The 16,336-nt window shown below is 43.9% G+C and overlaps 1 protein-coding gene across 1 annotated transcript in view; it reads left to right on the top strand.

Annotated features, from left to right (window-relative positions):
- The window catches only part of STC1 (stanniocalcin 1), a 30,841-nt gene that overhangs the window by 3,150 nt on the left and 11,355 nt on the right, over positions 1-16,336 (top strand). The window contains exons 2-3 of the mRNA XM_060684881.2: positions 1,960-2,102; positions 14,716-14,927. Coding sequence (XP_060540864.2) covers positions 1,960-2,102; positions 14,716-14,927 — 355 coding nt within the window. The remainder of the gene's footprint in view (positions 1-1,959; positions 2,103-14,715; positions 14,928-16,336) is intronic.

Below are 16,336 nucleotides of genomic sequence, written 5' to 3'. Positions count from 1 at the left end.
TTTTTCTAATTGGGTCCAAAAGATAAGGACACATTTGCTCATAGATGGCCTTCATAAAGTGTCTTCTGGAACAATGGAGCTGAACTATAAAAAAATGTTCATTCCATAATCAATAGGCGATAGTAGCTTCAATTCGTAAGAATCTTTGCATACAGGGAGGGACCTGGAGGGGTGGGGGGAAGAGAGGAGATCTGAGGTTGTGTGTTGAATGATTGTTATCAGTCAAACAACAAAAGTAAAGATATTTTGCCTCTGCTATGTTCCCATCCCATATTCACAATCCAATGTGGTCATTTTCAAAAGTGCCCCTGTATAAAATTGGTCCGTATTATTAAAGAGGTGGTATGTTTATTATCTTATGGTTAGCCAAGATGGACAATAAAGGCATTTTGGTTGGTGACCATGGAATTCCTTAACGAAACATCTTTCCAAGCTGCCTCAATCAACTATAGTTTGGGGGCTTTAGATGTACTGGACTAGAATTCCCATAATTCTGAGCACTTTTCATCCTTTGGAGTAATTGGGTTAGGCAGATATTTCAACGTTTCATATATATCTGACGCTGCTTTGGTAGCTGCTGGGATTCTGAATTAGGTTTGAAATGACTTGTGTTGTCAAGTTACGGTCAAATTGCCCTGAATCAAATTGTACTGAATTTGTAAAGAACCTTGAGGGAATTATTTCCTTGGGAGAAATAATATAAAAATATCTCAAATAACAATCCTCTTGAGTATTGAGAGTGATACAGCAGGTTGGGTATGGTCTGATAGAATTGCACCACTTTGCTAGGCTCCAAATAGCATATTTAGCATCTTGTTGGATTTGGAAAAATAATATGCAGTTCTGATGATCACCTGGGTTTGATTTCTGCCCAGAATGTTGACCTTCTGACATATCAGGGTTGGGCTCCAATGAGTGGAAGAATGAAGGCATTTTCTTCATCAAATCTTTGGAAATGAATTTGCCCCACTCCCACAGGCTGCAGGTATATGAGAAACTAGTATTATAATAGGAAGGGATGAAGATGATCCATGGACGTCTATGGAGATTCTCAGTCATCCAGGTCACAGTTGTCCTAAAGGTGCTTTTTTTCAAGAGGCACCTGGACTTTCTGGTTTTTCTTTGAGGATGTTTCACCTCTCATCCAAGAAGCTTCTTCAGCTCTGACTGGATGGTGGGGAATGGAAGGTTTTATACTCCTTGCAGACAGCTGGTCATTTGCATCCTTTCAAGGGGGTTGAAGAGGCCATTTATGTCAAAATTGAACAATCCTCTCTCAACCGAGGGGGAGGGATGCAACAAACATCTATCTCCAATCTACAACACAGTCCTTTCAACAGTTCCAAGAAGGGTCCACACCCATTTGCACCACTCAGGTGACCCTGAGGACAGAGATAAGCCTCCAGGTGGCCCTAACGACCCCCTAAAAGGATGCAAATGTCCAGCTGTCTGCAAGGAGTATAAATCCTTCCATTCCCCACCATCCAGTCAGAGCTGAAGAAGCTTCTTGGATGAGAAGTGAAACGTCCTCAAAGAAAAAACCAGAAAGTCCAGTTGCCTCTTGAAAAAAAGCACCTTTGGGACATGGTTCATGGACAGCCTCGCAGCCCTGGCATTAGAAATCGCCTGTCGCTTGAAGTCTTAGAAGCATGGCTGATCCCCAAGACGACTCCCATTTTCTACGGTAATAGAAGACCATTTTTTCTTGAAACAAAATCTTCCAGGGCAGCCACTGGGCTCACCGAGACTCTGTAAGTTGAGTGTTGAGACTAAAAATGCAGCGAATCCCTTACTAAGGGTGATGTGTCGAGGAGAGCTCTCTGGAAGTAAAACATGACTCAACAAATGTGGCAGATACCCACCACCAGCTGAACTGAAAGCTGCTCTGATTTTGAACCAAGTGTGATAGAAACTTGTGCTAAGATGTTTTCTGTTTCTTGCTCACCCTTTTCTTTGCAGCGGATGTGATTCGATGTCTAAACAGTGCCCTCCAAGTGGGATGTGGGGCTTTTGCCTGTCTGGAAAACTCTACGTGTGACACAGGTGGCATGTATGACATCTGCAAATCTTTCCTCTACAGCGCTGCTAAATTTGACACTCAGGTACGGTACAGATTTGAATAATATCCTTTTTATGTGGAGCAGGCTTTCTGATAGACCAGGAAGGAGCTCTGGCTCGTGAATATATGAAATTCAATGGCATATAAAATAGGGCACCTCTTTTTGTATGCAAAAGACCTTAAACTTCATCCCTAGCATCTCCTCTCGGGACTGAGAAAGATTTAGATGTGAAAAAAAAAACAAAAACCTGAGGAACAGTAGCAAAATCCTACACAGTGGATATGTAGTCCTCGACTTAGAATCCCAATCAGAACCAGAATATCCGTTGCTAAGTGAAATGGTTGCCAAGTGGGTCACATCCAATTTTGCAATCTTATTTTTTTTTTTTTTTTTTTTTTTTTGCTGTGCTTGTTAAATAAATCACCGTGGTTAAGTGACACTTTTGGTTGTTAAGTGAATCCATTTTTCCTTATTGATTTTGCTTGTCGGGTGCTGGCCAGGAAGGTTGCAAATGGTGATAATCACATGACCCTGGGATGCTCCAACCCTAGTAAACGCATGGATTTTGAGCATGTGACCTTCTGTCACAATCATAAGTGCAAGAACTGTTTACTAGTCCCATTTTTTCAGCACTGTCATAATTTTGGTCATTAAACAAAAGGTTGTAAGTTGAAGACTACCTTTAAAGATTTTGAGTTTGGTTGCATGGGTAGACATCTATGACTATAGCCATTTGCTATATCTAGAATTCAAATGTTGGGAATCCACATGATATGGTTATCATAGAGGTAACTGGTAACTGTGATTCTTATATTTAAGTCTTGATTGCATTTTACATTTTTTTAAAAAGATTTGATTGAGCGATAAACTAATAATAGCACTTGTAATCTTATCTTATCTTTTGCACCTGAAGGAAGTGAGGTGAGAAAGAATCAACAGCATAATCAATAAAACTGTTGATCATTATATAAGAGAACAGGAATCCTGCAGCATTCATTTTCAAAGCAATAATCCATAGGAAAGTTTAGTCCTGTCTATAAATTTTTGTGTGAACCACAAAAATTTGTAGACACTGGATTCAGCCGGTTCAGGCAAACCGGTAGTTAAATTGCTGACTGGCCCCACCCCTTCCTGCCCCACCCCTTCCAAGAGTGCCCACACGCCCCATTTTGGTTCTCAGGTAAGTGCAGGGAGGCCTCCTAGGCCCAAAATGGGGCATGGGGGGTGCCCCCCGCAGCCTGTTTTCACTTCCAGGAGGCTTCAGGGAGGCCTACTAGGCCCAAAAGGGCCTCCCCCATGGCTCGTTTTTGCTCCCATGGGGGTGCAGGAGGCCAAGTGCTGCCTGTCACACTCCTGGCCACGCCCACTAAGCCATGTCCACAGAACCGGTAGTAAAAAAAATTGAATCCCACCACTGGAACCAGCATTCCTTCAGTTATGGAGACCAGCTGCACTAGAACTTTGCTTTTTTTCGAGGCCCTATTTCAGATCATCTCATCATGAGCCAGGTCCATTGATGGGCTGTGAACCCATCAGATGGTTGGGAGAAGAAACCTTTGTTGGGTTCCTTCTCCCATGGATCTTACTGCACCAGTTCATTGAGGTTGGGATGGTTCATTTAATGGGTCGGAATCAGTGGTGGGTTTCAAAATTTTTTACTACCGGTTCTGCAGGCATGGCTTGGTGGGCATGGTGTGGCTTGGTGGGCGTGGCTTGGTGGGTGTGGCAGGGGAAGGATACTGTAAAATCTCCATTCCCTCTCCAATCCAGGGGAAGGTAACTGCAAAATCCTCATTTCCTCCCGATCAGCTGGGACTTGGGAGGCAGAGAATAGATGGGGGCCGGGCCAGTCAGAATTTTTACTATCGGTTCTCCGAACTACTCAAAATTTCCGCTACCGGTTCTCCAGAACTGGTCAGAACCTGCTGAAACCCACCTCTGGTCTGAATTATAAAACCTGTAGCTTTATAAACAGGTATTATTATCAGTAGGTGGAAACTTGGCAACCATGGGAGAAGAGTCTGTCAAGCTGAATAGGGTCAAACTCAGTTGGTACTTTCATGGGGCACTACAAAAACTATAGACTCAAATGAGGTGTTTGTTTTTTTTAATCCCACCATTTTAAAAGAAGACAATGCCATTTTTATATGACTACCATGAAAATGACCTAGATGCGCTCCTAAAATCACCAGTGCGATTTGGACTTTTGTGCGTGAGCTCCTTAGGTTGGGTGTCACAGCTAGCCAACTCGATGCTTTCAAAGGCTGCTATCAGATGGTCAAAAGGTAGAAGCGGTTGTAATAAAATTGTACAGTACCTGCTAAAACCCACAGCGCATTGAGCTTTCAGTCTGTCATTTCAAGCAGGATTTTTTTTTTCTTTCAATGCAAACTTAATTAGATAAAATACATTTGACTGATGAAGATCATGAGTGAGAACGTCTGCTCCATTATCCATTTTACCCCAGCTTCTCAAGTATTTAGAAGGCCCTTTTCAGTTCAATCTAAAGTGGTATTCGAGCAGCCCCGATTTTCTAATTCTCTTTATTCACAGGAGAGAGGGGAAGGAGTAGAGAGAGAGGAAGGGAAAGGAGAGGAGAGGAGAAAGAAGAAAGGGAAAAGGAGAGGAAGAAAAGGGAGGGGAAAGAGGAGCAGAGGAGAAGGTTAGAAGGAGGGAAGAAGAGAGGAGTGGGGGAAGAGAAAGGGAAGTAGGAAAGAGAAGGAGAGGAAGAAGGAAGGAAGTAGGAGGAGAAAGAGGAAGGAAGAGGAGGGGAGGAGAAGAAGAAAGGTTGGAGTAAAAGTAAAGGATAAAAGAGCAGTCTCAAAAAAGTAAAAATGAAAAATGAAAGTTAAAAGAAAAATGATGGAAATGACTGTACATGTAAATGTGTTATGAGAAATAAAAATAAAAAACTTTTTTAATAAAAGGACTTAGAAGGCAAGGGCTGGGCAGCACAAGCAAACAGGACAGCCAACGACTTAAAACCCAGCCATCAACACACACCCCAATCAGCATCTAAAAAGCCATATACAACAGGCAACAGATTAATACCATCAGAACAGCACGCGCTCTGATAGAGAGAGGTTTCTTGAAGATGGGCTCCAGCACTAGTCCAAAAGCTTGGAAGATAAAACCTCTAGTCCCAGTGACTGACCTAGATTGGATCCTGCATTAACCTTTTTTTTTTTTTTTTTGCTACCCGTGTTTCCCCGAAAATAAGACTGGGTCTTATTTTCTTTTGGGGCCCAAAATAAGCACTAGGGCTTATTTTTGGGGGATGTCTTATTTTTTTCTCATCTACGGGAGTCCCACTTCTTCTGCTTGCTTGTGGCAGGGCAGGAGGCTGCGTGGTGTGCCACTGCCACTGCCATGAGGCAAGGGGAATGTAGCTCCAGCAGGACTCTGTGTGGCCGCTGGACCAATTCTGCTTGCTCACAGCCACAGTGGAGCAGGAGGCCAAGCGATGTGTGGGTGCCATGGCCCTGAGGTGAGGTGAGGAGGTGGAGCTGCCCCACACACCCCGCACCAGTTTTCCTCAGGGCCCCCACAGCCAGGCCATCCATGCCCCGACACCTGTCTCGCCGAGGAGCCGAGGAGCAAGCAGAAAAAGTGGGCTGGCAGCCACATTTATTTTATTTATTTATTTATTTATTTATTTATTTATTTATTTATTTATTTATTTATTTATTAAATTTATATACCGCCCTATTCCTAAGGGACTCAGGGCGGTGAACAGCGAACGATAAAAATACATGTAATACAAACGTTAATAATAAAAAACCAATTAAAATATACTAAACATTCTGGTCCTAGATAATTCAAGACATCCCAGTTTAAAATAAAATCAAAAAGCAATATAAAGGGAAAGTTAGGCAGAGGATTTTTATTTTATTTTATTTTATTTTATTTGTATACCGCCCTTCTCCAACAGGACGGCGGTGAACAGCCATGGTAAAACATAACATATAAAATTTAAAAGCAGTTTAAAAGACATTAAATAATTTTGGCCATCAATTTAAAACAACCCAGTTAAAACCAATTACAAATTAAAACCGAAAGGATGGGATCAAGCCAGCCCGGCTAGATGAAATAGATGTGTTTTCAGGGCCCGACGAAAAGTCCGGAGGTCTGGTATTGTGCGTATCTCTGGGGGTAGGTCGTTCCAGAGGGCAGGTGCCCCCACAGAGAAGGCTCTTCCCCCTGGGGGTCGCCAGCCAACATTGTCTGGCCGACGGCACCCTGAGGAGGCCCTCTCTGTGCGAGCGAACTGGCCGGTGGGAGGCTATTGGCGGCAGAAGGCGGTCTCATAAATACCCCGGCCCTAAGCCATGGAGCGCTTTAAAGGTGGTCACCAACACCTTGAAGCGCACCCGGAAGACCACAGGAAGCCAGTGCAGCTCGCACAGGAGAGGAGTCACATGGGAGCGCCCCGTCGCTCCCATTAATCCTTCATGGGCTCCTGCTGCATATCGCTGCTGTTGATGCCACCGCAAGGCAGGTGTCGGGGAATGGATGGCCTGGCTGCGGGGGCCCTGAGGGCAAGCTGGTGTGGAGTGCATAGGGATGCTCCATCACCATCCTGCTTTGCCTCATGAGCAACCAGATGGAATGGTTGCTGGCCAGCTGCTCAGGCTCTTAAGTATGGCTTATTTTGGGGTGGGGGGTAGGGCTTATATTAGAAGTACACATAAAAACATGCTAGGGCTTATTTTTGGGATAGGTCTTATTTTCAGAGAAGCGATGTGAAATACTACTTCATTTTTACAAGCTAGAAGTAATATTAAATTGCAGAAGCATGCATGATTTTCCAAGATCCATGCGCTTCCAGATCTTATTGCTTAATTTTTTTTTTACCTACAACTTTTTTTAAAAGTCTAAAATTTCTGAGAGCTGAGTGAATTTGTCCAGAATCACAAAAATCTAATAGTTATAGCTATTTTCTATCCATATCATGGTCTTGCCACTGAAATAAAAAAAAAAAAGTGTTCAAAATATCATTAGCAAGCACAGGTGAACTTTGGTATGGATGCAATGGCAGTATTGCAGGAAGACGCTATCTTTTTCAGACCGAAGGAGCAGCTAAACTCCCCAAAGTAGCTGAATTTAGACAACATTTATACATACTGGCAAAAAAAAAGGCAAGAATATATTCAAAGATTTTTTTCAAAGATATCATTGGAGGCCTCAGAATGATCATCACCAATAACATTTTTGAAAAGGTTCAAAGGAGTAACACTTTGGTTAAAGGAGCGTAAATATACTCTTAGTGAAAATTAGGGCAATTTCCTAAAATAATCAAGAACTAGAAGCTTATTGATAAAGGAGAATATTTGTAGCGGAGGATTGAAATAAGGGGTCCTTGGTGCTCTCTGAGCTCTTGTTTTGCTAGATGGAGAACTATATAAATCTGCTAAATACATAAATAACTAGATATCTATGGAGATTCTCAGTCATCCAGGTCATGGTTGTCCCAAAGGTGCTTTTTCAAGAGGAAACTGGATTTTCTTGTTTTTCTTTGAAGATGTTTCGCTTCTCATCCAAGGAGCTTCTTCAGCTCTCTGGTGTTCTCTGAGCTTTGTTGTTTTCTTGCAGGCACTTCATTACCCAAACTAGCTAGCGTTATCAGTGTTCTGATGATGGTTACCTAGTTGGCATAATGAAACATCTGCAAGAAAACCACCAAGCTCAAGAAACACCAAGGACCTCCTCAACTAGAAGTTGGTCAGAATCCATGTCTTCCAAACCTGCTCAGCATTTTGAATAGGATGAGCCCTTAAATTAATGTCCACACCCATCACCTACCTATTTGACTCTTTATTTTTCCTGTTGTCTTTTATTCTGAAAATGAGATGTAACAGCAGGAGGGCTGGGAAATGAAAGGACGTTCGTATTTAAAAGAGCTAGATGTTTGCAAGACTAAAAATGAGAAACCTATTAGAAAACAAGTTTAGGAAATGTTGCTTATTTGTGATTTCAAATATATCAGTTTCTCTCTCTCTTTTTTTTTTTACTGCAATTCTAGTCATTAGAACAAGAGCAACTACAGCCTCTTTGCAAAGGCAGCCTCTCAAACGGACCACCAAAAGCTCCAAAAGGGTGGGGGGCCGGCGGGTGGGCAGGGCTACATTCATTGTATAAAGTGCACCCAAATTTTCACTCTCTTTTAAGGGGGGGAGTGTGTCTTGTACTCCGAAAAATATGGTACTAGGGGATCATTTCATACTCGAGAATAATTAGCTTTTTAGCTGCCTTTTCCCTTTTAGTTGGTTTGGATAGCTGCCGCGCATGGCACTGACTGAAGGGTTTGTGAATGCAAGTAACGGTGATGTGGGGTGAAACAGAATGCATCTCCTTGTGACGTGGTCCGATGAGAAAGTCTCTTTGGTTATAGGTCAGGCAACTCATAGGTCTCCAGCAGGGGTGGGGTTCTACTTACCTTTACTACCGGTTTGCAACAGGATCACACATGTGCTCGTGCGTGCCTTGCTTCTGCGCATACGCAGATCGCCGATGACAACATCCGGAGCAGTGGGTGGGGCCTCCCGCCGGTTTTATTACCGGTTCTTGCGAACCAGTCTGAACCAGGGCAACCTACCACTGGTCTCCAGAATGTTAGGCTTGTGGTATTCAGAATAACTCCTGAATCATCCCTTACCCATGGAAGGAAGTGGCAGTAAACCATTTCTGACGATAAGAACTGTGCAGTGATAGAATAGTCTTATCTGTGGGGGTTGTGGGTTCATCTCTAAACTTTTTAAAGGCGTTTGACCTCCCATAAATGCTTTAAATGTTTTTCCCTGTCTACTGCGGAGGGGTTAGACTTCTGCAGATTATCTCTTGGGCTCGTTCCAGTTCTACAATTCCATTCTGTTAAAGGAGTTTCTGTATACAACTTTAGGCAACTGCAAATAGCCCGAGCTAAAAGCTTGTACTGCTATCATCTGGGAAAATCCACAGTTCAAAGCACGATGCTCTATAGATAGCAAGTCAGGACAAGGCATTTAACACTTTTTCCCACAAGCTTCTGTGTGAAGCCTAGGCAGCAGATGCCTCATAGAGTGGAAAAGGAAGTTTTCTTTTGCAAGAGGAAACAAATGTGCTTTCCCCCATTCGTGGAGTTGGCAAGGAGACTGAATTTTTTCCCAAGCTGGAAAGCTATATATGTTCCAGCTGTGCCTGATATGAGTCCCCTTTTGCAGGTGACTAGAGATTTTAGTATAATCTGGACCTTGCCTTCTCCAGGAGACAACCTGGCCCACTGAAATTGAAACGTATTTATTCGGTCCACGACCAGCAATATAAAATAATAAAAAGAGAGATAAAAGATAGCAATTGCAATCAGGATCAACAGAGAGAAGCGGGTGCAATTTTATATTGGCAACTGTGAAATAAATTAAATATGGTCCATTCTAAACACTCCTATTGGCAATAATACTATTTTTATTTATCTAATACTAATTAATCAAATATAATAAAAACTATACATTAAAATACATGACCTCTAAAAGTTATTGGCAAATAGCCGAGGAAAATGTTGATTAAAAATAAAGCTCTTTAATCGTTTTTTTTTTTTTCCTTATTACCACTGCAGCAGTACAAAACTTTGCTACTGATTTGAATCCTGGAGAAGATGTTTCACATTAAAATTATCTGAACTCCCTAGAAATCTCTCCAATAGAGGGAGAATGTACGTTGATCTGATGTCCCTGTAGAAGTTGCAATGCGATAAAAGACATGGGAGGTATTTGTAATTTCCCCATTGCCACATGCACATGTTCGTTCTGCTATTGAAAATCTGGGCCACTGAACATTGGTTGTGGGAATAACAGCCTTGTCAGGGTTCCAAGTAACACCCCCAACGAAAGAAAACTCCGAGGCTTGAGTTTCCTCAAAGTTCCATTTTATTAGAGATGTCATATTGGCACATCTGGGAAAACCCGAATCTGAAAGCTTCCAGGTTTTCCTCACCCAAAGGAAAGTCCCTGCCCAGCATCCACATGTCCATAACATGATCCAAACAAAGCACCATCCCAACTGGATATACCTTCCAGTTCCAACCGTCCAGGTGCAGGGCAAGATGTCCTTGACTCTCTGAGAAAGGAATGTTATTATGACTACATATCACCCTGGCTCCATACAATCCCCCCCTCCCAGTTTCCCACAGTAGTAAATGTGGCAGGCCTGAAGAACCAACGCAAAAGATGGCTTCGAAGCCTGACAAAGCCTTTTGTTGAGAAGCACGCTTGACGTTGCAATAAAGACTTCCAAACTATAACTATTTATTGCATTTCTTTGGGCTAATCTAAGCACCCCTTAGATTCTTCCAGCAACTCAAGCTTGGAAGAAGGTCTTGAATGTCATTAGGAAGCATTTGGTTCTTCATCTGGAGAATTCCAGCAATGTCCATTCCATTCTGCCGAAACATCTCAAATGGGGCTTTCATTTTTCTACTTCATTCCCAGAGTGCTTCAGAATTTGTTGGTGGGGGGAAGGGTGTTTTCAGCTTGCTTTAGGGTTGTGAGTTGGCAAAGGGGACAGATGCTTTTCACTCCCTCTGCAGTGTCCCTGACTGCTCCTGATTTTGGAACTGGTCTGAGGTTCCTTCCCTTGTGACTTGAGGTGTGGGAGGCTGCAAACAATTGATGTTAATGAAAAATAGAACATTAACACACCAGCCTTCAGAATAACTGTCATTCCTCAACATAGGACTTTCTGATACTAAAATAGACATCATGTTTATCGACACGAAAACCACTGTTTCTCCTTTCCTTATTTGAGTAACAGCTGCGGCAAACTTAGTTGCTAACTGTCAGCTTCGTGTATTTTGGTAAGGAGAGCTTATCTGATTTTGGTTAACCATCATGATTAATAAACTCTGGCTCCTAGCTGAAGTGAAGCCATCCTACCCAAATTTGCCTGTTTTGGAGATGAGGAACAATGAGAGAGTAGAAAATGAAATAATGGCTGACCTTTCGTGAATCATTTAAAGAGAGCTGAAAAGTTACTGTTGTGAAGCTATTATCAAATCTTGCTGAACTTCAGCAAACTATCTGGAGGTTCTTTATTAGAGGAAGTCTCCTTGTCTGCCGACCCCTGATGTAGAGGACTAGACTTGCAAATGGTGAAGCTACTGGGAAATGCAAAATTGGTCCTTGGCATTTGACAGCTCCTAAACTAGCTTTCCCAAACATGGTGTCTTCCAGATCCATTGAATTCTCATACTTCAGTGTCCTGTTGACTTGTTGTAAATCCAGATCATCATCTTCTGCAGGGGTCTCCAACCTTGGCAACTTTAAGACTTGTGGACTTCAACTCCCAGAATTCCTTAGCCAGCAAAGCAAACCTGACTGAGGAATTCTGGGAGTTGAAGTCCACAAGTCTTAAAGTTGCCAAGGTTGGAGACCCCTGGTCTTCTGGGCTTTCAGATTCATACTGGAGCCCATCCTCACGTCTCTATGTGTGCGCACATAGAGAAGTTCCTGAAGATGGGCTCCAGCACGAGTCCCAAAGTTTAGAAAACTAAATCTATGGCCCTGTTGACCAACTCCAATTGGATCCAGCAACATCATCCTGGGACACGTAATATTTGGGGAGAATCGAATATAAGAGAAGACTGGATGAGTTCATTTTGTTGCTTGATGTTTCCTACCCACAGGAAGCTCCTGGCACAGAAAGGTTCTTGTGACAACAGTATGCATAAATCAGGCTTTTCCCATAAGGAAATCCATCACTGGCTTCTCCTTTGGAATTATTATTAGTATAATTTTTAAAAAAGTGTAATACATTTTATATTTTATAAATAGCATGGCCTCGTGTTGTTAAGTAAACCTTGTGTGCATTTATAAAATCAGTTTTATGCACTGTTACTTACTTTAAATAGAGTATATAGAGCAGTGATGGCTAACCTTTTTGCCGTCACGTGCCAAAAGCAGAGGGAGTGTGGAGGGGTCGCGCACACGTGTGCCCACACCCATAATTCAAGAGGCTTTCTTGGAGCCTGGGGAGGGCGAAAATGGGCTTCCCCACTCGCCGGAGGCCCTTTGGAGGCCGGAAACGGCCAGTTTATCAACTTCCGGTGGGCCCGGAAGGCCTGAAAATCAGCTGGCTGGCGCATGCATGCGTGCTGGAACTGAGCTAGGGCAACGCTCGCGTGCCCACAGATATGGCTCTCAGTGCCACCTGTGGCATGCGTGCCATAGGTTTGCCATCACGGATATAGAGTATACTCTAAAAAGAGCTGTGGTGGCGCACTGGTTAGAGTGCAGTACTGCAGGCTACTTCTGCTGATCACTGGCTGCCAGCAGTTTGGCAGATCGAATCTCACCAGGCTGAAGCTTGACTCAGCCTTCCATCCTTCCGAGGTCGGTAAAATGAGGACCCAGATTGTTGGCGGGCAAGAGGCTGATTCTGTAAACCACTTAGAGAGAGGGCTGTAAAGCACTATGAAGCGGTATATAAGTCTAAGTGCTATTGCTAAGTGCTATTGCTATATAGTATAGTATATAGCCCTGGTAGTGAACCTATGGCACATGTGCCAGAGGTGGCATGCAGAGCCCTCTCTGTGGGCATGTGTGCCATCGCCCCAGCCTTAGGGTGGGTGTCGGCAAGCCGCAGGTTCTTTCGTCCCTCCAGTACGGCTACCTCCCTAATCCTAACCCACCACTGACTGGCCCCACTCCTTGCCCTCCCAGTCCCCCCAAAGGAGTCTTTGAGGGCTGAACGCCAAGAGGCATGGATTTCCTCTGCCTTCTGCATTTCCACCTCACGCTGAAGCGAACCAAACAGGTCGGGGTCTCCCTCCCCGCTAAGCCCCGCCAAGCCCGCTTCCAAACTCTGCCAAGCATGGCTCCAAACGTTCGGCTCACGCGTCCCTCCTGACCGGTGCCAGCACCACGGCAGCAGCAGGGAAGGTGCGCGCCTTCCCTGCTCCACTCTCACCAGCCAGAGGTGGAGCTCCGTGCTGCCACTTCCCAGCTGGAGCGCCATATTTGTTTGCTTGCTGGTCACCTCCGAGGAGGGAGCTGTGTTCAGGCTGCCCAGGCCTGGGGAGAGTGGGAGAGGGAAGGGGGGGATGTCTCCCTGACAGGATCCAGGTTTGAGTTTCCTTATTTTGCGTGGATCTCTAACGCTTGGCTTTGCCTGTCAGCCTCCCCTCCCCCTCCACAGCCTAAGTGGTTAGATTCACACAACACGTGAAACTGGGCAGGAGAGGATGGATGCATGGATGGATGGATAGATAGATAGATAGATGAGATAGATGAGAGAGAAAGAGACAGGGAAAGAGTCAGAGACGGAGAGAAAGAGAGAGAAAATGAGAGGGGGAGGGAAAGAGGAGAGAGAAAGACAAAGAGAGGGGGAAAGAGACAGGGAGGGAGGGAGGGAGGGAAAGAGAGGAGGAGGGAAAGAGAAAGAGACGAAAAGAGAGAAACAGGAGGGAAAGAGGGGGAGGGAAAGAGGGGGAGGGAGAGAGGAGAGAGAAAGACAAAGAGAGGGGGAAAAGAAACGGAGGGAGGAAAGAGAAAGAGAGGGAAAGAGAGAAATGGGGAAAAGAGTGGGAGGGAAACAGGGAGTGAAAGGAGAGAGAAATACAAAGGGGGGAAAAGAGACAGGGAGGGAGGGAGGGAAAGAGAGAGGAGGAGAGAAAGAGAAAGAGAGGGAAAGAGAAACAGGGGGGAAAGGGGGGAGGGAAAGAGAGAGGGGGAGGGAAAGAAATGATATTAGAAAAGTTTTTCTATTTTATTGTTGCTATACGTAATATTTCAAAAGGAGAAAAAAAATAAAGGGGGATAAAAATGCATTTATCACATTTTTCTCAGAGCGATTAGCTGAATTCTGCCTCGCTCATCATTATTTTAGGTAGTAAAACCTCATTATTCAGGTTAAATTGCCGTGTTGGCACTTTGTGATAAATAAGTGGGTTTTGGGTTGCAGTTTGGGCACTCAGTCTCTAAAAGGTTCGCCATCACTGGTATATAGTATATATATTCTCATATATAAATAGAGTTTATAGAATATAAGCCCAGAAAGAGTCTCTGGGAATCATGGTTAAGATTCCTGCCTGCAGGCATTCCCAACAGATCATCATTTTTCAGCAAAAAGGGGCAGCTCCTGATTCTCTCTGCTCCATCGTTGAACAACTCTTAGACGCAGTAACTTTTCTTGAAGAGCCTTGATAGTACAGTGGTCTACGCACCCTGTTATTAACACAGCTGCCTGCAATTTCTGCTGGTTCGAATCTCTCCAAGGCTCAAGGTTGACTTAGCCTTCCATCCTTTCTAAGGTAGGTAAATTGAGGACCCAGTTTGTGGGGGCAATAAGCTGACTTTGTATAAATATACAAAAGTATGAAGGCTATTGCTTAACGCATTGTAAGCCGCCCTGAGTCTCCGGAGAAGGTGGCATATAAATCAAATTTAAAAAAAATTTAAAAAAAACTATTTCCAAGAGTTGCCCCTTGGAACGATACTGAACAATTCAGGAACAACTCTGAGAAATAATGGTGAGAGTTTGAAACTCATGACAAAAATTGACGTGAGGGGTCCTTGGTGCTCTCTGAGCTTGATAACATCTGAGCTAGGTAACATCATCAGGGCTCAGTTACTGTCCCAGGGGTTTTAACCAAGTTCCTTACATGTTGCTGTCCTCCTTGGTCCAGGGAAAGGCCTTTGTAAAGGAGAGTCTGAAATGCATTGCCAACGGCGTCACCTCCAAGGTGTTCCTGGCCATTCGCCGATGTTCCACATTCCAGCGTATGATTTCGGAAGTGCAGGAAGAATGTTATAGCAAGCTGGACATCTGTGGCGTTGCAAAAAGGAATCCAGAAGCCATCACAGAAGTGGTCCAACTCCCAAACCAATTCTCAAACAGGTAGGTTTGATACACTTTTAAATCAACAGTTAAATGGACTGTGGTCACCAACTGGTGGTCCATGAGAAAATTTTGGTGGTCTGCAGAAAAATTATTTGCATTTTTTATATGCTATTTATCTTTTTAAAAAATTCACATTAGTGGTCCGCGGGATTTAAAATTATGAATTTAGTGGTCCCTGAGATCCGAAAGGTTGGTGACCTCTGGACTAAGGGATATTCAAGTCCCTGGCCAACAAGATGTTATTTGTTGGTTGGCTTGTATCCTGCCTTTATTACTTTTTTTTACAAAAGTGGCAAACATATCCAACACACTTCGTACTTTCACCACAAAAACAACGACAACCCTGAGAGGTGGGTTGGGCTGAGAGAGAGAGAGGGAGTAGCTTAAAGTCACCCAGCTGGCTTGCATGACTAAGGTGGGACTTGAACCTACGGTCTCCTGCTTTCTAGCTTGGGGGCCTTAACCATTAGAGCAAACTGGAGTTCTTTGTGTGACAGGCAGATCATCTCTACAAGTTAATATATAATGTGTTCGTTTATTCTAGTGTATTTAAGTATATAAACTGCTTTTCCTGACTCGTTTCTCTTGTCACTTGGAACAACTCGGTGCCTTCCGCCATGCCCTTAAAACTTTCTTTTTTCAGCAAGCCAGGCTGGCTTAACATATTTTTAAATATTTTTAATTTTTAATTGGTTTGTCATTTTAAACTGGGGCCAAATTAGTATATATTCTTTTAATTGTTTTTAATGTTTATATTGTATGTTTTTATCTGGCTGTACACCGCCCTGAGTCCCTCAGGAGAAGGTGCGGTATATAAATTCGAAATAAAATAAAATAAATAAATAAAATAAAACTCATGGGGAGCTATGAGGATAGCCACAGCTACTATTAGTCAGGGCTGGGCTTCAAAAATTTTAGCAAGGGGTTCTCTGCCCGGTTGTTGGGTGGGCATGGCCATGGTGGGCGTTGCCTAGTCATCATCCTGCACCATGAGGGAGGGTGTTTTTGCCCTCCCCAGGCTCCGGAGGCTTTTCATGAGCCTCTGGGAGGGTGAAAACGGCCTCCCCAGGCTCCGGAGGCCCTCTGGAGACCAGAAACAGACCTATTTGTAGCCTTCCTGAACTTTGGTAGGCCCATTTTTCACCCTCCCCAAGCTTCTATGCCCTGCACATACCTGCATCCAAAATGGCCCGCGTGGGGATTCCTGGGTGGAGAGGGGAGGGGTGGGAGGGGAGGGGACAGCCAGGAGTGGGATTTGGGGGTTCTCCAAACTGCACAGAATCTTAGCTAGCAGTTCTCCTGAATACCTGTGTACCCCCAGCAGCCCACCCCTGCTATTAGTAGGATTAAGCAGTGTGTATAGAGTATGGCAAGTTGGGGGATCATTGTACTTCAAAATTACAGCT

The sequence above is a fragment of the Pantherophis guttatus genome, chromosome 9 (genome assembly GCF_059756535.1).
Source record: "Pantherophis guttatus breed Tessera chromosome 9, ASM5975653v1, whole genome shotgun sequence".
Taxonomy (NCBI): Eukaryota; Metazoa; Chordata; class Lepidosauria; order Squamata; family Colubridae; genus Pantherophis; species Pantherophis guttatus.
The sequence above is the reverse complement of the archived record's forward strand: the minus strand, read 5'-3'. Positions and strand labels throughout refer to the sequence as shown.